Below are 24,710 nucleotides of genomic sequence, written 5' to 3' on the forward strand. Positions count from 1 at the left end.
TTTTAGAATTCTAATGTGAGCTATTGCATATACTCTCAGGCTTTGACCTATTTCTCAGCCTATGATATGGAAGTTGGCTTTTGCAAAGGTTTGGACAGCTCTGGGGATTTAATGAATCCAGTAGACTATACTCATAAAGCATTAAGTGAACAGACCAGGTATGGCCCAGTGTGGAAGGTAATGAGTAGCCAAGAGAATATGTATCTACATCCACGTAAGTTCAAGCACATGTGCGCACACACACGCAGAACAGCCCAAAAATGAAGCAACTTCAATGTCTGCTGCTTGTAGACATTATTCAAAGGGATGAAAGATCCTATCATTAGGCAAAAAGGCTTAAACAGTTCAGAGGAACTGGATGGTCCCTGGAAAGATTCTATCCTTTTCCGACAAAGATCTCAAACATTTGCATGTACAGCTGAGGAAAGTAATTCTAGTATAGGGAGAAAGGATAAGAGTTTACACTACAGAAATCAAAATTGAAATGGGATAGATCACAGAATCACAGAGTCGTTGAGGTTGGCAGGGATCTCTGTAAGCCATTTGGTCCAGACCCTCTGCTCAGGCAGAACTATTTAGAGATGGTTCTTCAAGACCATGTCCAGGTGGCTTATGAGTATCCCTGAGGTGGGAGGCTGGTGGGGAGCACTCAAATCACCCTCGCAGTGAAGTGTTTTCTCGTGGTCTGAGAGAATCTCCTCTGTTTCACTTTATGCCCATTCCCTTTTGTCCTATCACTGGGCACCACTGGCAAGAGCCCAGCCTTGGTCTATTTGCTACCCCTTTCAGGTATGTACAAACATTAATAAGGTTCCCCCGAGTATTGTCTTTTCCAGGCTGAACAATCCCAGACCTGCTTTAATTGAGGTTTTTAAACAAGCAGGACTACTTGCCCTACCAGGACCTGCAGATCTGAATTGACAGAAAAAACACTGTAGCTGAAGGTAGGGAAGACTGTAACAGGTTTGAAAGAAGGAGGACATGACACGGACATTAAAGTTTCCGCCCCTGCAGAAGGAAGGCTGCTGATGCAGCAGCAGGGCAGGGGCTGAGCTCTCCCCACGGCAGACAGCCGGCAACACGACAGGCGGCACACGTGGAGGTGGAGGGAGGACGAGGCTTATCCTTCCAAAGAAGCAGAGCACCGATTCAACTGAACGAGATTCTCCCCGCTGGGCAGAAGCCAGAGTCTCTGCACCCCGCGTTCCACCACTGTGCCGCGGCGCCACGCCTTCTTCCCCCCCTCCCGCCCCTCAGCGAGGAGAACCCGCAATCGGAGCCGCGGCCGCCGCTGCGCCCCGAGCCCGCCCCGCCGCCCGCGGCTCTGCGCCTGCGCCGTGGGGAGAGGTCGGCGCTTCCCCTTCCGGCCGTGCCGCGGCTCTGTCAACATGGCAGCGGTGCCGGGCGGGCGGCAGCGCTGCCTCCTCTGGGCGGCAGGTGACGGGCGGGCGGCGTCAGCTCCGCCGGGCTGGGCTGCAGGGCAGAGGGGGGAAAAGCGGTGCGGATGGGAGGCGGGCAGAGCTGGGGTGGCAGGAGGGGAGGGAAGCGCTGGGGGCGTGAGGGGCCAGGAGGGGAGGGAGCCCGTCAGCTGGTGTGGGTGAGCGCCCCGGGTTGGTTCGGACATCACTCACGGAACGCTTTTCCTTTGCCTCGCAGTGGTTGCACATGTGGTGGCGTCAGGTGCGGGTTTTGTGGAGGATCTAGATGAGTCGTAAGTATTGGGATGTCTTGCCTAATTGCCGAGGTACTGTCTTCTTACGGGGAACATGACCCCAGACTGTGCATAGTGTGCTTGTCAAGAAAGCTACACTGGAAAAGACTGTGGCTATTTTATTGCAGGAAGGACAGAAAAATTGTGGCCTGAAATATCATAGAATATCCTCTGTTGGAAGGGACCCACAAAGATCATTGAAGTACAGTTCCTGTCCCTGCGTAAGACTCCCAAAACATCACACCATGTGCCTGAGAGAGTTGTCCAAATGTTTTTTGAGCTTTGTCGGGCTTGGTGCTGTGACCACTTCCCTGGGGAGCCTGTTCAGACCCTAACCACCCACTGGATGAAAAGTATTTTCCTGATACTCAACCTAAACCTCACCAACACAGCTTCATGCTTTCCTCTTGGGTTATGTCACTGGCCACCAGAGAGAAGAGCTCAGTTGCTGCACCTCTGCTTTCTCTCTTGAGGAAATTGTAGACTCCCATGAGGTCTCTCCTCAGTCTCACCTATTAAGGAGGTTCAGTTAATGAAGCTGAGAAACAGTGACATTTTGCAGCTTCTTTAAAGCTGGTGATGTTGCCAGAAGTGTTCTTGGGCTTCCTTGCTTGTTCTTTCTTTTTGGTAGGGTAAATACAATGATGTGTTGGTGCCTGCCCCAAATGAAAGCTGATTGCATTTAACCAAGGTCTTCATTAGAGTTTGCAGCATGGCTGCCACAAGGGCTTGGGAGAACAAGTCAACGTGCATTCACACGTTGTCAGAAACAGAAGAGAGAAGGAAGCCTGCAGGACTAGTTCATGGCTTCTGGAAGTGCCAGTAATATTTGTGTAAAAATGTGCCTTAACAACAGAATTATTCCTGAGACTGTGCAGGAGTTGAAGTGGGTAGTCCTGCCATGAACTTGGTTGTGTAGTGTCAGTGTTGATGTGCTGGTTTGCTGTAGCAGTTTCATAGGTCCATAGTTGCTGTTTCCCAAGAAAATTACCCAAATGTTTTTGGGGTTTTTTTTGTCATATTAGCAGGTTTATATCAAGTGCTACAAAGCAGCACAATTATTGGAGTTGAAAAAGAAGATATGGAGAATAGCTGGCGGGGGAGGAGAAGCTGGCATTAGATGATTACCTTGGGATAAATTCAGCCAGTTAAAGGTGATGTTTTCATGAGGGTTCAATCCACTATGAATTGTATCAAAGAGCTAAACTGAGAGGAAACCAGTCACATTTTTACAATATTGCTTGTTAATCATAAGATCAGATGAGGCATAGTGTTTTTATGGGTGAGGGGATGGGAACATATGGAAGGAGTTCTCAGGAGAGACACGGCAGTGTCTGGTGATGCATGGGAACTGTTTGGACTTGATTTTCAAAGCTTGTTTTTAAAACATATTGTCACATAACTTTTGTAAGTAACTGATAAAAGGAAATTTTATTTTAGAACACTTGGATTTTTTGATTACAAAACTATACAGACGCCTGTATTTGCAGTTGAGAATAAGACTTGGAGAATTGTTCAGGACAAGGTTTGTGGGGAATTTTTTTAATTTTTTTTAGCTGATTGGCAAGTGGTGAGACAGGTCAGGAAAACAATTTAAATTTAATTGAAATTAAAGTTTAATTTGAACAATTTGAATTTTAGTTTAATTTTGCTCCAAACTGGGGAGCAGTGACTGGTGAAGTTTCAAGTTTTCCATTTTATAGATGCCTAAACATTATGAATGTTCTGCTGTTGCTGAAAGCTTTGTGTTCTGTTCGAATTTTAGTGGTTGTAGACAGTGTGGTCTAGTAGGAGGCACAGGTTCCTTTTTTAAGATTACAGGACAAAGGAAAACAAGTAGCAGAGCTGACAAAGGTGCCCTGCTGGGCTGCAGGAGGGGTGCACAAAAGGAGCTGTGGTTCCTCTTGGCTTGTGCTGCTCTGATAGCAGATCTGCTGCCTCAGGTCAGTACTCATTTTGTGATGGGTGTGAACTTGTTCTAGTGTGATAATGAAGCAGATTAGTAACCTGAATTAAAAAGGAAGTGTCTTTCTGTCTGTGGGGTGACTCAAAACAGGTTCAGAAGCATCAGAAATGGTGCAAGTGGGAAGCAAGGAATAGATAGAGCAGCTGGGTTGTTTTGAGGCACTTGGAATTCTGACCTTGGTGTACAGTTTTGCTTCATGCTGGTTTCTTTTAACTGTTCATGATTGAGTGGGGTGCTTCGTTTGAGTGGGGTGCTTGGTTTAAGTGGGGGCTGAGACAGCATTTAATCATGTAGTTGGGAAGATGTACGGGTTTGAGACAAATAATTTTGATTCAAGGACATGCAACACTTACAACCACCTTTCCACCAGTGTGATTGTGTTTGTGTTAGCTGATAGAGGATTGCACAGGACAGTTAAAAAGAGACACTGAAATTTTGAGCTTGGAAAACATATTTATAGGGCCTACAAACAGCATCTTCAGAAAATGATTGTTCGTTTTTGGAGAGATTTCTGTATTTCTTCACAGCAGTGTGTTGAACTTTCTCAGTATTGTCTAGCAATTTAATCATTGACGTTAGCAAAGCTAGAGTGAGTTTGATGGTTGGGGTTTTGTTAAACTTCAGATTTTAGTTTCTGTGCAAGTTGGTTAAATAGGTGCTTAGATGAGAAATACATTGAAATTTTATATTATAAAAACTACAGTATTTTTTATACCATATTAGGTCAAACTTATTAAACTCTGTTGGAAAGCTCAGCCTCCAGATGTTTAATTCTCTTTCTCTTTTCTTTCTGTCTGCTGGCCAGGTTGTGGTCTACCTTTTTCAGTACTTTAATGCTCTTTACAACTTCTCATAACAGTTGTACTGTGGCAGAGGAAGGAGAAAATTTAACTGTAAATTCTTCCTATACAGAGAAAAAGTGATATTCTAAATTGAAGCACGGCCTAGGATCTTAGGATTCAGTAACTACTTTTTGCCTCTTGCATCATAGCCAATTATTTGTATTTGGCATTGTAATTGGAAGTTAGCTGTGGCTCTGTTTGAGTCTTCAGGAGATGCTGGGCTCTCACTGGTTCTCTCATTAGACCTGTAGTGCTTAGGGTGGTGAGGTGAATTTTTAGTGAGGTTGTCAACTAAGCAGTTTTGTGACTTAAAAATGCTGCTTTCCTTTAGCAGTTCCATAGCAAAGTCTCTGCAAATACTTTCCCTGCTGCTGTACAGGCACTGCGGCCTTGGTGTGCCATCAATAAAATAGGCTGGAATTTACCAGTGAAGTGCTGCAATTCTAAGTTTCAAACATTCAACACTGTAATTAGATTGTATTCATGATTTCTGAATTATTTTTGTCAAAGAGTAAGCCAGTATCAGCATTAATATTTTGTTAAGACCATTATGGACTATTACAAATTCAACTTTAAAGAAATATAATAAATTTTGCCTACTGCTTTTCAACCATTTATAGGCATGCTGCATATTGAAAACTGACAAGTTGGGCTATACCTTGTACTAATTGGATCTTAGAGTGTAGATCCACACTTGCTGTATAATTATATGTAAATATCTAATTTTGCACGAAGAGTGGTGCAGTAAGGATGTTGTATCATGTATGTTATAGCGTGTGACTTTAGTTCCAGTCCTAGTCACTTTTATAAAGCCTGTCTTTTACAAAAGTAAACCTTAGGTTAAAGTTCTAGCTAATTTAATTATCTACATAGAGCTAGTTAACTAATGCAGTTATCCATATTATCGTGTAGTGACAACAGCGAAATGCGTAAGCAGCGTTTTGGGAGGTACCAAAGAACTCTGATTTATCAAGCTTAGTTTTATCAATAACTTGACCATTTTTATTCCATGAAGTTGGTTTTTTGGTTGTGTGCAACTTCAATAGAACTATAAAGTGACATACCTATAGTAGAATGTTTAAGGAGGTTGAGCTCAAGTTGCTTCACAATATTAAAGATAATTTAGTTAGTTTACATATACTAAAGCTGAGATTAACAATTTAAACCAATGCTCGAAGAGTCTGTATTAGTTGATATATAAAAATACGACAACTTTATTTAATATAACTAAGACAATTGCAAAATACTTCCTCCCCCTAGATAGCACATGCTAATCAAGAATCTTTGTGTTTTGATGCGAGTTCTTATTTCTTGCTGGGTTTTTTTGGGTTTTTTTTTGTTTTTTTGTCTTAGGAAATAGTTAGAGAAACCTAATAGGCACAGCTGTATGTGTAGTATCATGTACAGAGCAATATTATACTAAAAAATAAGCATCCTCTCTGTTTCTCCATGCTCAAAGAATGAAACAAAACAGAAATCTTGTATCTATAGTTTTATACTAACCTTTTTTTAGTCTTTGCCTGTTTTACACATGCACTTCACTATTTTATTTTCAGATACATAATTTATTGATTTCATTTTTTTCCCTTTCTAGGTTTAAAGAAAACCGTAAAGATGATATTTGGCTTGTAGATGTGAGTATATAAGAAAAACGGGAAGATCTGCTGGTGGAAGTCAAAAGACAGAATGCACAGCACTATGCACTGTAGTCAAGCTGCTTCATTGTTTGGAAAATTGTTTGTACATGATGCAGAAAAACTTCATGGCAGTAATTCTGACAGGATAGATAAGCAATCTGTCTGCAGTTCAGGGTGAAGCAGGAATAGGCTGAATAGACTACTGAACAGCCTGCTGAATAGGCTTCAGTCTATATTTTGCAGTCCTTAAAAAAGGAAAGCAGATTACCTAACACACTCAGGAGGTGATAACCTCTGTTGAGAATTTTTATAGTTCCTTTCATGTATTACATCAGTTGATTTGTGTTCTAGACTTCTGTTAGCACTGGAAGATCAAATATATGAAAGCCTTTTTAGTTTTCTAAATTATTTGGAAAGATTCAGTGCTCCTTACTTCAGGGGTAAAGGGTTTTTAAAAACATTGAGCTTGTTTGTGAATGAGTTCTTAAAATTGTATTAATTTTACCCAGATAGGTACTATAATTCTCAAAATTGTATTATCCAGATTCGTGATTTTTGAGTGGGAAAAACTATATGTGCTAATTTGGAGTTATCAGTAGTGTATAGCAAAACAAAATTAATCTTTTGTTAAATTGTGGCATTATCTTGTTATACCAAAACATTGATATCTTCTGCCTGTTGACAAATTTGTATTTCTGGATAGTTTGGATATTTATATGACCTTTTAACTTTCAAAACAAATGTTACCATGCAGTCTATTCCTAAATAAGAAATCATATAATATTGCAGCATTTTTATGTATTCTTTTCAAACTTGTGCTTTCATATTAAAAGTAGGACTAAATCATAAATGCTGTTTGTCATGCTAACATTGTAACTAACTTGCAATTTTACTAAAACATGAGGAGTACCATGACTGGAAAAGAAGTCTTGCTAATGATTTGAGGGTTAATTGTAGAATCAATTTCTACATTTTTTTTTTTTTTTAATTTTTTTTTTTAATGAAATGTATTTGCTTCTCAGTTTTATGCACCTTGGTGTGGCCACTGTAAGAAACTAGAGCCTGTGTGGAATGAAGTGGGCATAGAAATGAGAAACATGGGTTCTCCAGTAAAAGTTGGGAAGATGGATGCAACTTCCTTTTCTAGTAAGTATGGTTTGTTTAGGGGTAATTTCATCACAGCCTCTGTTTTGAAGCTATTCTTAGTTTATTTTCTTGTTATTGTTCTTCTGTTTCATAGCACAAATACGCAAACCATGATTGTAGAAAAATTTCCTGATTGTTTTTCTTTCCAAAAGTGACAACTTGCTGTAGTATGTGTTTTTTATCACATTTTTTTCTGCTTGAGTAGGGAAGTCTTCCTGACAAATGGAAGGTAATAGCTTTTCAAAGATCTGCTTTTGATATGCCTCTTAGAGTACTGTTATGTAAGCATTTTTATGTGGTGTGTCTCTTGAGAGCATCCAGTTTTAGGTTCCTTCTATTACTGCCGGAGGAGTGCCTGTGTTCTTGCTCTTACTCATTTCAGGTAATCGGTCCTGAAACTGTTACACAAAGCCTGCTGAGATAAGTGAATTCATTACATCAGTGATCACTGCTCAGCCAATTTCTTCCCATGTTTCTCTGTAAATGTCTTCGCAAAGAACCAAATTGAGTACTTTCAGTATTTTTTTTCTTTTGCTGATGCCTTTCATATGTATCGATCTTTTCAGAGAAAACCCTAAACCTTTGGTACTCAGAGAAGTGGTTTTGGTAGACATGAGAGGATTGTTGAATGCTTAACAGTACTTCCTTTGTGTTTATGTGTTTCTTACTTACACTTCAATGTATGTTGAACCAGGAGGATATTTAAAAGGAAATGTATGGGGAGGAGTGGGGCCCAAATGAGATCTATATGTCATAAAATTTTTTAAATGCATGTAGTATTTTTAGGTAATATCCATTAAATCTGATTGTCCCGGTTTGTTGTATATGCCTAAAATGTTATGCAGAATACTTTTCTTAGTGGTATTCCAGTTTTTCCTATGCTTAGATATGGTGAAATCAGAAAGTACTTTGGACTTGATTAGCATAGGAGATCTGATAGCCAGAATGCCTTGGCAGGAGGAAATAGAGCTTTGAAGATGGCAAGAAGATTGAATCAAGCCTGTGGACAGGGAGAAGATTGAACATATGTTGAAATATGCATACATTTGTTTATATGCTTGTATGGTGTTTAACCCAATCATTGTAGCCTTCCTAGAATATTTTATAAGCTTATGTAGCCCACAGTAAAACGGGATTCTGATCACCAAGTCAGTTGTCCCCATCTCTCTCCATCACCGATACTTAGATGTTGGAGAGTTTGGTCTTTTGAGATTAAAATGATTTTTTCTCAAAGACCAATTTATTGTCTATATCCTTTTCTATAAAACCAAATAAATAAGACTTCATGTTTCATCTTAAATATACTTATTTTCTATGAAAAGTAAACCTGGAGAATTAGAAGTTTCAATTTCATGCAATCAAGTAACTTCCAAACTGGGAATAGATTTCATGGTTCTTTAAATTTCCAGTAAAAAATCTTAAATTCCAGAAAAAAATTCCAGTGTATAAAATTCTAAATCATATGAATTGTATAAAAGCTTACCTTGAAATATTTGTATTTGTCATCCTGTTACTGGAATCTTATACTTTATACCTAGAACATAATTGGTACTATGTTTTTGTTATATTAGTCATTTTTACATATATAAAAATTACTAAAAGCTGCAAGGGTTCCTTTGTGCCCTGGAAAAGTTCTTGTTCTCAGATTTGCTACTGTTTTCATGGTGTAATGATAAATCTTTTTAAATAGTTTTATACTTCCATTTTCAACGTGGAAATCTTACATCTGGATATGAAAAACTCAAGTCAACTCTGCTTAATACCTTTTCAATCTAAAGATTCTCTGAAATCAAAGTAGTTCAGTCTTGAAAACGTCAGAAGGAAATGCAGCTGTAATGTGTACGTGTCACTAGGAAGGGACATGAGTGGTTTGCTCTGCATAGTTTGTGTTCGTAATAGGAATATGAAGTGGTATGAAAGAGCTGAACTTTGGGAAGCTTGATGTCAGAGGGCTGAGATCTTATCTTATATGGTGAACATATAAATCATCCAGTGAATATTGCCTCTGGTAGCTCTGTGGAATGAGGATACAGCTCTTGCATCAACAGAGCAGTCACCTGATGTGGTATCAGTTGAATTTTCAGGGGGTTTAGCCTCAGGAGTCCACTGTGTGTGAGCAGAGGAGAAATACATCACACCTAGGGGTGATGCAATTGTTGCTGTTTGCCTGTACTGTATTCTTCATACCAAGAAGTAGAGGTGATAATGTAAATTAATAATTTCCACAAAGTTGATAGAATTTTGGTAATCCCCATGGCTGGAATGTGTAAAAAAAGTATTAAAAATTGTCTTTTCTAGAGCTGTACAAGGAGAAATAAACGACAGCTCTTGTGATTGAATGTTCTAATACACATTTTAATGCATTGTAGTTCTGTGTAGTAGAGCTGTAATAGAAAAGGGTCAGAATCAAGTTGGTTCTCATATGCCTATTTCTTAGAACAGTTGTCTTTGATTGGATGCCAGTAGGTGAATTGCTAGTTTTATTTGTAATGCTGTGCAATCAGGTACTTGCATCTGATCCAGGTGCACAACCAAATTTCTAAATTCTTACTGAGAGCATTGCACACAAGATGTCCAACATCTGCTTGCTGTGGTATGTCTTTGGTAGCTTCAGAATGGTTTTATAACAAGCATGGACTCTATTTGAGTCAGGGGTTATTATTCAACAGGGAATTGCACAAGTATTGGCACAATTTTAGACTTATTTAATCTTTTTTTGAGACTGTGTAGTTTAACATTTGGAAAAAAATGGATTTGCTGGAAAGTGTAGTTTAAGGTGGCAGATGTTATGTTCACAAGTGGAAGGGTGGTTGCAAATTGTACTCCTCCAATGGGAGCAAGATAGAAAGTTTTAAGCAAATCTGAGGTGGGGGAAAAAGTTCTGCAGTTGTCTTACTTTTTACCACTTTAGTAAGCAGCAGGTATCTGCTTAGAAAATGTCTGCTTCTGGTAATCTTCATGACAATAGACATTTACTTGTGTGGAATATGATTTTAAAAGTATGATACTGCACTTCTTGTTAGCCATTACTCTAGCACATGAGTAGTTAATTGTCTTCTATGTTTCTTTAAAGCATTAGTATTCACAGCTCTTCATCCTCAATGCTTAATTTTCGCTTCTTATATTTTCAGTCAATTGTGTGTGCATATTCAATGCATGCTACTTTTGGTGAAAGCAGACCAAGCATGTCTGTCCAGAGGATTCTCATGACATTTGAGTTGTGGCACATGAATTGGGAGGCTGTCCTGGGACCCTGCACCACCTCTGACAGAAGTCCAAAATTTAATGATGTAGCTTAATAACAGCAAGCTTTTCCTTGAAAGCAAGTAAAGTAATTCATATTGAGCTAAGTGGTATTTTTTTATTTGTATATGTGGTGTGAATAGTAAACCATGCTTAAAGAAACAGTAGGAGAGGAAAAAAAGTCTTGGTTCACTTTGGCATTAACGCATTTCTTTCAGGTATTGCATCTGAATTTGGAGTGCGAGGCTATCCAACAATTAAGCTGTAAGTTGATCCTTCCTATCGAATTTATTTCAATGATAGAATAAGAAATTAAAAACTAATAAAAATAAAATAAAATAAAATAAAAACAAAACTTAAAAATAGCCCTGTCCATTTAGAAGTCTCAAACCCATGTAATGTATAGTCCAGTACAATGTCATATTAAATAAAGACGCAGTAGTTTTGAGTACTTTTTACTGTGGACATACTGGGGATTTTAGCAGGTTTAAGCAAATAATATTCCTAATAGGTGATAATAAATCTTGTCAAGTTAGTTTTCTCAAAATAGGAAGCAGAGATGTTCAGCTTGATAAATTTTAAGGATGAAAAATTTTCATGGCATACAGAGGTATTGAAAATTCCTCTGAATTTCTTAAATCTATATGGATTCAAAGAAAGCTTGTTAGAATTAGTAAAAGTTACTTGAATACTTTGCTGATGCAAGCAAGCTACATCCTCTCTCAGCAGGGTACCATAAGCTGACCAACACTTCAGTGAAGCTTAATACATACATATGAAAGATTTTGCAGATTATTTGATACATTTCAATTATAAAAAAAACATTAAAGAAGTTTATATGCTTTCCTTTTACAAGGACTTACCCCTGAGTAGTATAAATGTTGAGTGTGTTTGGTTTGGTTTAAGTGTGGAGTATTTTGTCATTTTCAAGGGGCTTTTTAATATGGTCATAAATAAGTGTTCTAAATGATCTGTTTGTTTACAAAATAAATGATAGCTGTGCACTAGGAAGAAAAAAAGTGTAAAAGAATGTTAAGTATTTCAACAAGTCAGTAATTCAGATAGCGTGTAAATAAGCTTTTATTCCATAATTCCATCGTATTGCATTATTGAGTTTTATATCTTCATCTTATCACTTGCTGAAAGGTGACTGTAGTAAACGTGTCAGGGTTGAGAAATTTTACTTGTATGAATGTAGTTTAGATATTGATTTTTCTGGTTTGTTTGGTTTTTTTTGTCTTTCTATTTATCTAGCTTGAAAGGTGACTTGGCGTACAACTACAGAGGACCTAGAACCAAAGATGATATAATTGAATTTGCCAATAGAGTGGCAGGGTAAGTATACTCTTCTCAGAGACTTCTTCTACTGACTTCAAAATTACATGAGACTTTGAGGTGGGTCAAGACTTATTTAAAAAGAACAAAATATTGAAGTTAAAAACTATATATACTAAATGTGTAGGTGCATGGGAGACTGGTGCTGAGTTAAGATGATTTATTTCCAAGGCCACATTTCCTGGCTGTTGTGCTTACACTCAGAATTTTCTCAAATGGAGAGACATTATTGTGGCCTTCCACTATATAAAGACATCTTCTAGGAAAGACAGAGTTTTTATCATGGTCCGTACTGGAAGGAAAAGGGGCAATGGTTTTAAATTGGAAGAGGATAGGTTTCGAATGAATACTAAGAGTAAACTCTCTGCTGTGAGGGTGGCAAGACGCTGCAACCAGTTGCCCAGAGAAGTTGTTGATGCCCCATCTCTGTAAGTGTTCAAGGCCAGTTTGGGTGGGACTCTAAGGAACCTGGTCTGGTGAAAGATGTCTTTGCTCATGGTGGCAGGTTGGACCAGATGATCTTTTAGGTCCCTCCCAGTCTAGCCCAGTCTGTGATTCTGTGACCAGTAAAAGGCATCATAGCAGCGTTTTGTAGTAAGATCTGAATTTCATGTTTAATTGTGCTGTTTGAAGAACATAACATGTTATTTGGTGGAGGGAGGGTGGGAGGGAATATTCTTTTTTCTTTTAGTATAAAATAATAACTTGAAAAACTAAATTAATTTGCCTTTTGGATTTTTTTTTTTTAAAAACAGCACAAAAACTGTATGATATTTTCATGTGAATTTTTATTTATTTGGGTTTTTCAGGTAGCACAAACAGAGATTTTTCTATGTCTTTTTTTCCCTTTCCAGACCTCTCATCAGGCCACTTCCTAGCCAGCATATGTTTGAGCATGTGCAAAAGAGACATCGTGTACTTTTTGTGTATGTTGGTGGTGAATCTCCTTTAAAGGTTTGAAGCTCCATTAAGTAAAGTTACTTCTTTTGGCATTTTAGGGAATAATTTTAAAAGTCTTTCAAAAGACTGAAATGCATGCTTCTAACAAATTCTTGGTGGTATTTTTACATTTATTAAAGTGCTTTTACAATCTTACACCATAAACATGTTTTCTAATTGCTCTTTAAAGATAAGGTATGTCACAAAGCTTTTGTTTGACACGTACTAAAAAGTCAGAAATTAAAAAAAACATTGTTTGTATTTTTTCAGGAAAAATACATTGAGGTTGCTTCAGAACTAATAGTTTATACGTACTTTTTTTCTGCCTCAGAAGATGTGCTACCTGAGGTAAGCTGTTTCCATTCCTACTGCTTCCTCAGAAATGGCATTTTTCTCCTCATCTCTGCAATTTTGCTGTTTTGATGGCTTCTTACCGTATGTTTGGCTTTGGTAGATATCTAAGTAATTACACTGAAACATGTAATGTTTGACTCGGTAAAGGGAGAGAATACAACCCAAGTTTCAATCTGTCATTATATTGTTTAGACCAAATTACTTGTTCAGTCATATTAATAAAATTAATCAGAACTCGATATGAGCCACACAACTTGCTCAAGAAAGTAGATAACTTGATTTTTTAGGCAATGCAAAACTTGTTGCCCTTAACAGTCCTTTCACTAAACACTTTTATAGCTAATTAGGGGGTTTGTAGCATGAATTACTGGTACCTAGTAATCAGAAGTAAGTGAAGAGGCAAGTTATTTTCGTCTTGTACAATACAGCTGATCAACACATTAGTCTGCCCAGGGATCAGCCAGTCCAGTCCACTGGCTACAGAATTCTCTTACTGCTTTTTTTGAGGATTCTGTGACAAGGAAATTTCTTACAGTTCATCACAAGGGTGAAAAAAAATTGGTATTACTGTAGTGAGTCTAACCATTGTTGCTTATTTGTTGTAGCAAACTTTAAGACTTTTTCATTTATTGTTCTTTCCAAGTGGGACCTAATACTGCCCTATGCCTACTAACTTTTGACTTTGAAGTTAGTTGGGGATTAATGAGAGAACGTGCATAATTTGGTTTGTTGTTTTGTTTTGAGGCAGCTGCATTTTGTACCACCGTAAATAGAACAGGTTTCAGAGTTGTAATGAGCCTTTGCATTCCAGTGTTCATTGTTAGGCTTTGTTTTGTCACCTTAGGTAATATTGTTCCAAGTTTTAGGCATCTTTCGCAAACTTTAAACTGCACACTGATTGATTTGTCCTTCAAAGATGTTGAATTATGTTTCGGGCAAGGAAGAGAACAAATATCATCTGGGACTACCTTCTTGCTTATTCATATCAGCTATAATATTATAAATTACTGCTTTTACAAGAAAGGTAATTCAGAATGACAGAAGGCATGTCATTTGGAAATGATGTTCTCCTTACATTTCCAAAACATATCAATAAATCAGAAAATTCAGACGATGTGATCAAAACTAAGCTTATGATGCAATTCTTTCTTATCAACAAATGCTGTTAAAATTTTAGCTTAGAATGCTAGCAAGGACTAAGGAGTAAATGCAGTATTTTTCCTATGGCAGTTCACAAAAAACATGAGCTGAATAAAATTGAGTTCCAAGAAGAAAGGTTCTACAGCTTTTTTTTTTTTCAGTATGTTCCTGACCATCTTAAATACCATGTTTAGCATGGTAATACAGGCTATTGTTACTTGTTTAAATACGCCTGTTTGCAGCCCTGTGTGCTGAAGCTGTTTCTTTATAGTCCCATCAGTCTGAAGCACAGGAAATAGCCCAGATTTAGTGGCACATGTTGCCAGTGGTACTATTTTACTCTGCAAAATTGAGTTTCCATTTAGTAGAAGTAGCAATATGACAGGTATGCTGACAACATCACAAATTGGAAACTGAGAGCATGATTGATAAAACCCTCAAGCTACAATTTCTTATCTAAAGTCCACGTCCAATCCATAAACTATTCTTCATGCTACTCCAGATACCAGTAAAAATCGTGTTTCTTTTATGCTTTGAGAGATCCACCTCTCAAAAAATATATTTATGTTGTGTTACTTTTAATATACAGAAATTGATAAATTATCTTAATACATGTTGACAGAAAATATTTAGGTGTCCATAGAGATTTTCCCCGTGAACTACATTTACGTGTTTTCAGATGGTTTATTTTGTTTAAAAATCTTTTAATCTTCCATGGATTAATTGAAACCTGACTCTTTCAGTATGTGACATTGCCTGAATTGCCTGCTGTCATGGTCTTCAAAGATGGAACTTACTTTGTTTATGATGGTAAGTAAAAGTGGACATTACCTTAAGACAAGATATTTAAAGCATATATGGAGAAACTGGAGGAGTTGGGATTTTTTGAAGGGTATGTAGGGATGCTGGGAAATTCTTCAGTTTTAGGATAAATGGCAGCTCCTTCATGAAGGAAAAGAGAAAAAAAATTACTAGTTCTTCCACAACAAAATGCAAGGAATTTGGTTTAGCAGTACTGAAGTAGAAATGATGATGTTTGCTTTTTGCTTTCAGTAAGATGTAGCTCCCCATATTACTGTTTCACAAGCATTAATGTACTTAGAAAAGTTACTTCTTCCCTCACTGTACAAATTCATCATATACATAGGCTTGTGTACGCTGTAGAATGGACACCCAAAGCTGCTAGTGTTTTTTAACACTGCTATTTCTGCAGTGTATATCTGCAGTACCTGAGGCCAGTACACCTGTATAGCTATATACATGTGTGCATATCCACATACAAGATTATTTTTTTGTGCTCAGACTGTACCATAAGGCCCGTGCATGTTAGAAGCATGTACACACGCTCATAGTTACATTGCATAGCCTGGGCTTGTAAGCACACCACTTTATTTGCAAAAGCATCTGCTCTTGATTTAGATTGTTTTAAATGCAGGTTGTCATTTTAAGTTGAAAACATGCCACTCAGAAGATTATTCTGCTGGTATAATTTCCTAGGATAAGTAGTACCACAGCAAAATATTTCTGGTTGACCATCAAGGGTGTTGTTTGTCTTCGTAGAATAGATGTACCTGTCTTCAGTTTGATGCCTCCAGATAAAAATCCACTCTATAGCCTCCTTGATTTGCATTTAATATTTTTTATCTCTTTTAGCAATTCTGGAGAAGGAAAGCTTTTCAGAGAAACACTTCTTTTGCTCTGTAGCCTGCTTGCTTTTTCCACATTTTCTAAAACAAATGCAAAAGCTGTAATAATTCAGGCTTTTAATTTACTTTGTAAAAAAATTACTTTTTCATAATGTACCAGAAACATTATTGGAAGTCAAACAAATCATGAAGACGCAGTGTAAGAGACTGAATAAGGTTTTATGTGCAACTGTTACGACTGGCACAAATTTGAAGAGCTCACTATGAGGAAAACATTCTAGCAGAATGCACTTCAGTGCTGTGACCTCTGTCTGGTGTTTTAGTTTGGGATTTTTCCTTCTCTGTAGTAGGGGAAATGGATCCATGGGTTGCTTTATGCTTGGAATTACTTGCTGCTACCTTACGGCAGGTAATTGTTAACCTGAAATTATTTGATACTTCAGTCTGTGCAATAGGATTTAAAACAAATTAACTATGGTGCATTTATTCACATAAAATGCAACATATGTGTATATATGTTTTTCTTTTTTACTTGTGATTTAGATGACAAGTCAATTGACGGTATGTATTGGAATTTAATTCTTAATAGGTTAAAACATTAGCATCTTAAACCAGCCTTCAAACCTTACCTTAAACCAGTAAAAACTGGTTGTCAGTCATACATGATTATTTGTTCATTTAAGTTCACACTGCTGTTTAATGCATCTGATTTTTCTTGATCTTTCTTTTCATTTTTCATTTAAGGACTCTCACAAATACTGCTTTCTGTATTTTTATATCTCTACCTTGTTTGAAACCAGACAAGTTATGCACACGTACCCCTTTAAAATCAGGGTTTGAACCTGTTCCTTTCTGCACTGGGTCACTGTTAGCTTCTCATACAGCATCGTTTATCCTTGATTTAGAAAATAAAACCAGCAAATCGACTTTTCACACTTTTCTATAATACACTTTTTGTTCAGCTGTTAAAAATAGCATTAGAAGTTTTCAAACTTGAAATGCCCATAAAAGTGTGATAATTGGTCTAACAAGAATAAAGGGAAAAAAGGAAAAAAAAATAGTGGTTGCCTCCATTTTACTGAAATAGCAAATCTGATGGCCCACCTCTTAAAAAAATGTAATTCTCTCTTTATTTTTTTAAAATGTCAGAATATGAAGATGGTGATTTGTCATCCTGGATAAACAGAGAAAGATTTCAAGGTTACCTTCATGTAGATGGCTTTACACTGTATGAACTTGGAGATACAGGTGAGATGATGCTGGTCCTAAACTTTTTGACATTGTGTACTAAACAGTAAGAAAAATCAAGCAAGTACTAAGAACATGTTTTTAAATGTCAGAAATTAATATCAGGGTAGAGCTGATAGTGGCAGTATTATGTTGATATTGGACTGACCTGTGACTAGAGGTTTCATCCACAGTCTTCATAAGTCCATTCCTCACAACATGAAAGTCAGTGTATCTAATCCTGTAGTAGTCACAAAAATCAGTAGGACTTTTAATTTAAGAGCACCTTATATTTTGTCTAAGTTGCATATTACCTCTTGGAATACATGCAGGGAATTTTAAAATTGGATTTATAAGTATCAAATATAGATTGTCCAGATATCTTACATCTAGTGGATTTTGGAATCTTTGAAATAGATGCAGAAAGAAAGGGAGGGAAGCATGTATTGAAGTGGGGAAAAACTTAAATAAAAAATGAATGAAAACTTCAGCTTTTCTTTCGCAAAAGTTCTACAGGCCAGATTAAACTTTTGCAGCCAGGTGACCTCTGGAAAAGGCAAATTAGTTGTACTGCTCTTAAGGTGTATAGACACTCTGAGGTATCAGAAAAAATACTGTAAGTGTTGATTTTTCCAGGCCAAGACATCTTATCATCTATATTCCATTTCAAAATATTTACATTCAGTCAACATTGAGTTCTTTCAGGTTTTAAACATATTCTTTAAAATGTTTATTTTCAAGAAGAGACATATTCTTCTTACATGTTTATGAAGCTAATATTGTTACACCTTCATTTTAAATGCCGTTACTTTAAATTACTTACAGAAATGCCGTTGCAAGTTGTTTAAATATAGCATATTTTTTCCTGTTATATTTTTAACTAACAATTCCTCAAGTTTCAAATAAAAAAAAAAATTGACTTTCTTAAGCCATCATTTATTTTAAAGAGCTTTATGTATTAATACATAGTACTTGGAATTTATTTAGATCATCTTTTGCAGTCTAAAAGGTCATTAGTTGTCTCGTAGTGTCATTAGGTAGTGTCTTAGGGTGGAAAGAAATGAGGAAAAACTGAGAATTGATGTGTGGAAGAAGTAGGATGGGGAGAAGCTGCTGCTGTTTCACAAGGAAGTATGAGAATGAATCATAGATCTTGCCCTTAAAACCCAGCATTACTTGAACGAGAGTGACTTTCTGTTTTTGAGAGGAATGCTTCCTGTGGCGTGGTGGTAGGTAGGAGCTGAGCAATTGGTTGGCTTGGTGGGGAGGATTTTGAGTGAATTGTGGCATCTGGAGAGAGCTGAAAAATCAGCCGCTGGAGTCTTGGGTTTGTCTGATTGATGACTGCAGTGTTAACAGATCTGCTTTCTTAACTGCAAGGGCTTGGTCTGGAGAAAGTTTGGCCAGCTTTTTTAACACACTTCTATCTGATTGACCACAGCACTCTTTGGGTTTGGAGGTTTTTTTTTTTCTTTTAATCAGAAAAACTTCACAAAGCAAATCTTGAAAAGATTAGTATGTTCTGGCATTGACCTTTTAGATCCTCTGACAGAGGGCTGTCAAACGTTTAAATCCATAAAATAGTGATTTAATTGCTTAGAATCAGTTTGTAATTGCTGCATATCTCCATAACCTCATATTTAGGTATATGCTAATATGCAGCTTGAGTAGGAAATTAATTTTTATCTGCATTTTCTCCCTTTTAACTTCTTTCTATAGATAGGCTTTTCATACAATGCTGGTGGCATTAAGCCCCATCTTAATTTATTTTCAATAGCTTTAAGACCACAGGATGCTCAGCTTGTAGAGGCTCTTTGGCTGTGAGGCTGGTTTATATTTAAAAACTAATTCCTGTCTGTGGAGGGGATTACCTGATTTTCTAAGTTGACATATTTCCCACTGGAGTATGTGTGTTTCTTTTTAAGTGGTTTCAATAATTTTATTCCTTATTTTAGGAAAACTTGTGGCTATTGCAGTCATTGATGATAAGAACTCTTCAGTGGAACATACCAGGTACAGAATTGAGTATTGGTGACTATGGGAGAAATGTGCTGGTATGACATAGGGAAGTTTGGATGTTTCATAAATATTGAGAAATACAGGTTAAATAAGTGGGTTTAATTGTAAATGTTCTTTAATTTCTGACTTCGTGTACTAATCTTACTTAATTTATGGCTTGGTTGAAGCACCTGTGTATTCACTGAGATGCTTGGGAGTTCCTATATCAGTGTTCTGCTATTTGTTAATGAGATCACTGGAGCAAATGGTGATCTCATAGCTTTTAAAAGCTATTGTGTCACCTTTTAAACATAGACAAAAGTGCTTGAGTTTGGATGACTTTGAGATGAACTCAGTGAGTTTAAACATATGACTGTGCTTCAGTTCAGTTGCATTGTAAATTAAGCTAGTGATGCTTATATATTAGTTGTCTGTGGGATTTTAAAGAAGAGATGTTTTTGCTGGGGTTGGAGTTTGCTGAAGAGACTGAGAGGAACAAGACCTTCCCTTGTCCTTTTCCAATTGCATAGACAGACTAAAAAAAATACTGTTCATGTACTGTGTAGCTATTTTCGACCTTTAGGAACTAAGCAAGATGAACAAGGTGTTTTTTGTTAGTCCTTGTTGCTGTATACTGGAGAAATCTCAATGTTTATTGTTTGTATTTAGAAAGAGTTTATCCTGGATTATCAATGCCAATTTTTTTCCTTCCAGATTAAAGTCTATTATTCAGGAAGTTGCCAGAGATTATCGGGATCACTTTCACAGGTAGGCACACATGGTACTCTGATGTTTTAATTGGGCTTCTACGTTAATCTTTCTATGACAGTAGTCACTTATTTTTCCTAAGTGAAAAACATTACAGTGTCTGCTTTTGTATTTTTATACTGATATTTAATAGGACCATTTCATTAACTGACTGTGTTTCATAATGCTGTGTTCTAGATCATGACTCTTTTTGAATTACATTGCTGGGTGTGTGCCCTCATTTTCAGGTATAGGAAAAATACTTAAGGAAGAACTTTTGGTGAAACCCACTATTTTGAAATCCACTTTTTCATTGTTTTATTTTTAACCACTTCTCTTACAGGGACTTCCAGTTTGGCCATATGGATGGAAATGATTACATTAATAGTTTACTAATGGAGTAAGTAAATTCTTATTTGAGTAGTCTTTCTTCTCCTGTGTTTGTTACCAAGTGTATTTAATTGAAAATAATCTTAAAAAAATTCTTGGCTTTCATGACTTAAGAAAAACTCACTGTCATCAGAATTCAGCCTGTACCATAATATCAGTTATTTGTGAAATTAAACTGTGTAAATGTATAGTTTATTGTTAGATGTTTGGCTTACTGATAATGCTGATTGACAAAGCTTATCTTTTAGGTTTACTTTGTTAAATTACTAACTGTTAGAATTGTGAGGCTTTCATTCTTGATGTATTTTTAAGACATGCATAGAAATGCACTTTCTCAGAATAGCATAGAATGCATGGAAGATGCTGTCTGTGCTTGATATGTACATGGTATATTTTGAAAAATATAAGTGGTTTAACAAGGTGCTTGCCAGTTGCCCTTACTATGATCCTGTTCTAAAAAATGCATGATTAGAGAGTTGAGTTGCTTGACATTTGTAGTTAACTACTTGTCCTCTGGCCTTTGGAGTTCTGAAAGAAAGAAAAACCAGGAGTCAGTGTTACAATTCTGTAAGTTTTCCAAAACCATTTCTCAGGGATCGACACATTAATTAAGCACTCATGCACCTAAAAATTCAAGAAGCTTCATGTGGACCCAAAAGCACAAGGTCTGTATTTTTGTAGAATGTCTGTAGATTAAGACCTGATTTAAAAACAAATGTCTCTCCATTAAAATTATGTGATTATATGAATTTGATTGAATTATAAAGCTAGTGCTTTATAATTGCCAAAAGTGAGACCTTCCTCACTTAATTGCTTCTCCTGTGCAGGCTCTTATGTCTGTCTGCTGAGCTGTTTCATCCTGTTTATCTGTCAAAAAAGTGTTTGGCTTTTTGTCTGGGCAAGTAGGGAAGTTATTTTGCTGATTCAACAATGTTATTCCCTTCTACTCTGCTGAGTACTGGCATGAATGTGCAGAGATGTAAGGGAGGGAGATGACATGAGATGCCTGGGAGGAAGGAAATGAAGGGAAAGAAGGCAGAACTGCCACTTGGAGTGGTAGTGATGTAGTCTGGTCTGGCTGGTTGGGTTGTTTAAGTGAATCTGCAAAATGCCTAACTTTATTCTTTGTAGTATATGGGAAGTTCTGGTTCAAGTACTCACCGGCTTTGAATTATTTTCTAAACCCAGTGTATGCCTTTCAAGCATAAGTAGGAATTTGCAAAAGAATGCAGTGAATTATGTTCAAAGTAGTGGCTCTTCATGTGGCTACATGAGTTAAATTTGAATTTAAAAAAAAAGTATTGCTACTGCTTCAGTTTGACACCAGATGGCAGCAAGTGGAAATAGAAAAAAATACGAATAATGAGAAATGTATCACGAAACACTTTTTACCATGTGAGATGCACATAGGAGCAAATTCTGTGTTCTTTACAAAGGACAAAATATTGTATGGTTTCTGGGGATAGAATTAGACCTTGACAGAAGTACATTTATGGACTTGGCTGTAACTTCATTAGTAGACATTATAATTCTTCTGTCTTTTCAGCAGTGTATGAACATGCTTTTGTTGGGTTAGAAATAGTACATTTAAAACCATGCACAAAATAATAAATTAGAATATTATGTATTTTAATTAAAATACATAATTTTACCTAAAATTTTACCTAAAAAAATGCTTTTCAGTATTTTACTGAATTTTTATAAGCTAAGGTGTATAATATCACTGACAGCTATAGGTGTATGTAGAACTCTCCACTGCTCTTGAAAGTAACACATTAAATGTGCTTTTGTGAGCTTTTGTATAGCGTAAAAAATCTGTATATGGAGGTTACCTTTCAGCTGCTCTACAACCACATCCAAGAACATCAGTTACCAGACTGTTAAATGAAACAGAAACTCTGCATCTAATTAATAAAACTTGTTCTGTTTTGGCTGGGAGGGCATATTTTGGCAGAAAGTGATAACTTGTTACTAGATGCTTCCAAAAACACCTGACTTGGTTTGAGCACCTTATACTTAGATTTCTTCTTTGTCCCTAGTAAGAAAAGAATAAAAATTTTAAGTGAAAATGTTGTATTTAGTGACTCTTATGTTGCAGGCTGCCTCGATGTACAAAGTTGTGTTATTTGGCTGTTTTTTGTAAAGTTCCATTTAAAAGATGGCATTATTTTGTTATCCTGTAATTGCCCTTATGTTTTTTGAGGTGCCACCATGCTTTCAGCTTCAGTAGTGGGAACAGAGTCTTTAAGTCTTTAAGTATTCAGATTTCTAGAAGTTCAGAAAATTGTGATACATAAGTATTAGAAACTTTTTAACTTTTATGTTTGCACTTGAATTAAAACCGAATTAAAACTCTAAAATGAGAGAAAATTTAGGACAGTTTCAGTGACTCCAATGAAAAATGGGCATCTTGAGTAAATAACCAGTATTTTCATTAAATAATTTACTACCAGTTGATAGCCACAGGTAAGACTGAAATTGTCATCGATTTTCCATGATTACAAGGGTACGTGGATGAGACACTATTAGACAAGGGTGAAAACGTACAAAAACAAGGTTTGCATTGCTTCTGCTTTGAAGGAAGTACTTGAACTCATTACTGACAGAATTGTAGAAAATTGATAAAGACTACAGAGATTTTGTTTAATGTATTTAAATCTTCCTTTTTGAGCAGTGTACTTTTGCAATATTAAAATTTCCTAAACTTGATCTTATGTTGAATTTGGTGCTACAGTGAACAGAAGATTAAACTTGTTTGTGTCCAGAGATAATTTCCAACATTTTTCCTTTTTTTTTCTTTCCGGTTACGATGTATTTATTGCACATGCACATGAAGGTTAACGGCAGAGTAATAATTCTTTAAAAACTCTGTTCCTCATAAGCCATATCTAAAAGAGCTGTAGAAAAGCTATGCTTGGCATGGTTTATTCTTTTGACCAGCAGAGGCTGATTGATAAAGGTGATGAGTTAGACAATGGTTGTGTGGGATTACATTTTTGAGTTACACGTCTGCCTTTGTGAGCTTAAATATTTAATGCATTTGATGTACAAGGCTGCTGTGATCTCTTACTATTTGGAAAGTCATAAAGTACCTGATTTACAGTTGCTCTGGGTATGTAAAATGCTGAAAGCTTCAACAGCATCACTGACACAGATGTGAAGGAAAATAATATTAATGAGAAACATGCCTGTACCATTCATGTCCATACCATACTATGCCAAGTATCCCGCTTTTCTCTTGCTTTCTTGTTTTTAAAGAATTCCTATGAAGAACAAATATGAAAGGAAGATTAATGCATTTCCTTTTGAAATGATGTAGGGATTATATGAATTGCAGTATTTTATATGGTAGTTCTTTAAATATAGAAATTTTCTGTTTTGTGTTTCCAGTGACTTGACAATCCCTACTATTGTTGTATTGAATACCTCCAATCAGCAGTATTTTCTACCAGATAGGCACATTGAGAGCACAGAAGACATGGTTCAGTTTATTAACAATATCCTGGATGGTACAGCTGAAGTAAGTCTTCATAGTGGCTTGGAATATACTGGTTAGTGTTTATTTCCATAGATGCTAAAGTAAGGGAAAAAATTGGTTACTGTGATAGTTATGCATGTGTTTAATATTCCTGTCCTGTCTTACTGTCTTGGGTGCTGTCTCTGAATATGCGATTGTAAATTCTGGAGTCATGCTGTTGCATGTTGTACAAAGCAAGCTTGCTTTTGTTTATAGCATAATGTTAGCTGGCTTCTTTTGATATTCCTTTTACTGGTGCAGTTGTAGATGGAGAGATTTTTATTCATCTCCTGGTTTGCATTAAACGCATTTGTTTAAAATTTTGAATTATAGTGCATAATTCAACTGCATCCTTTCTTTTCAGTGGAAAATTAGTAAATTAAATAGCTGGAGTAATTACAACTTCAGATTCAAAAAACTGTGTTATACTTGCTTTGAATGTTAGAAATGGACACAAGCTTACTCCTCTCTCCTCTAAAATTAAAATAAGAGCTGTCTTTTGTTAAAATAACAGAATTAAAACAACTGGAATTGGTGACTGGGATAATTTCTGAGTATTTTTTCCCTCAGTGTACCATAAATTGGACTATGTTGTGTGGATGAGGAAAGAGGTCATGGAGCAGAACTTTCACTTATGCTTCTGGGGAAAGAAGGCTTTGCCACAAAGGGGAGCTGATATCTAACAATTTGGCTGCCTCCTGGGAGAAGCCTGTTTTTGGTTTATGCCAAAGGTTGAGTGCTTCCTGTGTTAGCTGAGTCCCACTTTACATTATGCCAGCAGTTTTAGGTCATTGGTTGGTAATGGCAAATAATGCAGAAGATGTTTGTCATATGGGGTACTTGGGTTTATTTAATCTCTCTGATTGATATAG

The 24,710-nt window shown here is 36.6% G+C and overlaps 1 protein-coding gene across 1 annotated transcript in view; it reads left to right on the top strand.

Annotated features, from left to right (window-relative positions):
- Nucleotides 1-1,360: 1,360 nt before the first annotated feature.
- TMX3 (thioredoxin related transmembrane protein 3) overlaps nt 1,361-24,710 on the top strand; it is a 29,127-nt gene continuing 5,777 nt past the window's right edge. Inside the window, exons 1-14 of the mRNA XM_058831862.1 lie at nt 1,361-1,437; nt 1,657-1,711; nt 6,114-6,153; nt 7,179-7,302; nt 10,764-10,809; nt 11,800-11,880; nt 12,735-12,834; nt 13,090-13,167; nt 15,057-15,123; nt 17,109-17,207; nt 19,142-19,199; nt 19,899-19,952; nt 20,275-20,331; nt 23,712-23,841. Coding sequence (XP_058687845.1) covers nt 1,389-1,437; nt 1,657-1,711; nt 6,114-6,153; nt 7,179-7,302; nt 10,764-10,809; nt 11,800-11,880; nt 12,735-12,834; nt 13,090-13,167; nt 15,057-15,123; nt 17,109-17,207; nt 19,142-19,199; nt 19,899-19,952; nt 20,275-20,331; nt 23,712-23,841 — 1,038 coding nt within the window. The 5' untranslated portion in view covers nt 1,361-1,388. The remainder of the gene's footprint in view (nt 1,438-1,656; nt 1,712-6,113; nt 6,154-7,178; nt 7,303-10,763; nt 10,810-11,799; nt 11,881-12,734; nt 12,835-13,089; nt 13,168-15,056; nt 15,124-17,108; nt 17,208-19,141; nt 19,200-19,898; nt 19,953-20,274; nt 20,332-23,711; nt 23,842-24,710) is intronic.

The sequence above is a fragment of the Poecile atricapillus genome, chromosome 2 (assembly GCF_030490865.1).
Source record: "Poecile atricapillus isolate bPoeAtr1 chromosome 2, bPoeAtr1.hap1, whole genome shotgun sequence".
In the NCBI taxonomy this organism is placed as follows: domain Eukaryota; kingdom Metazoa; phylum Chordata; class Aves; order Passeriformes; family Paridae; genus Poecile; species Poecile atricapillus.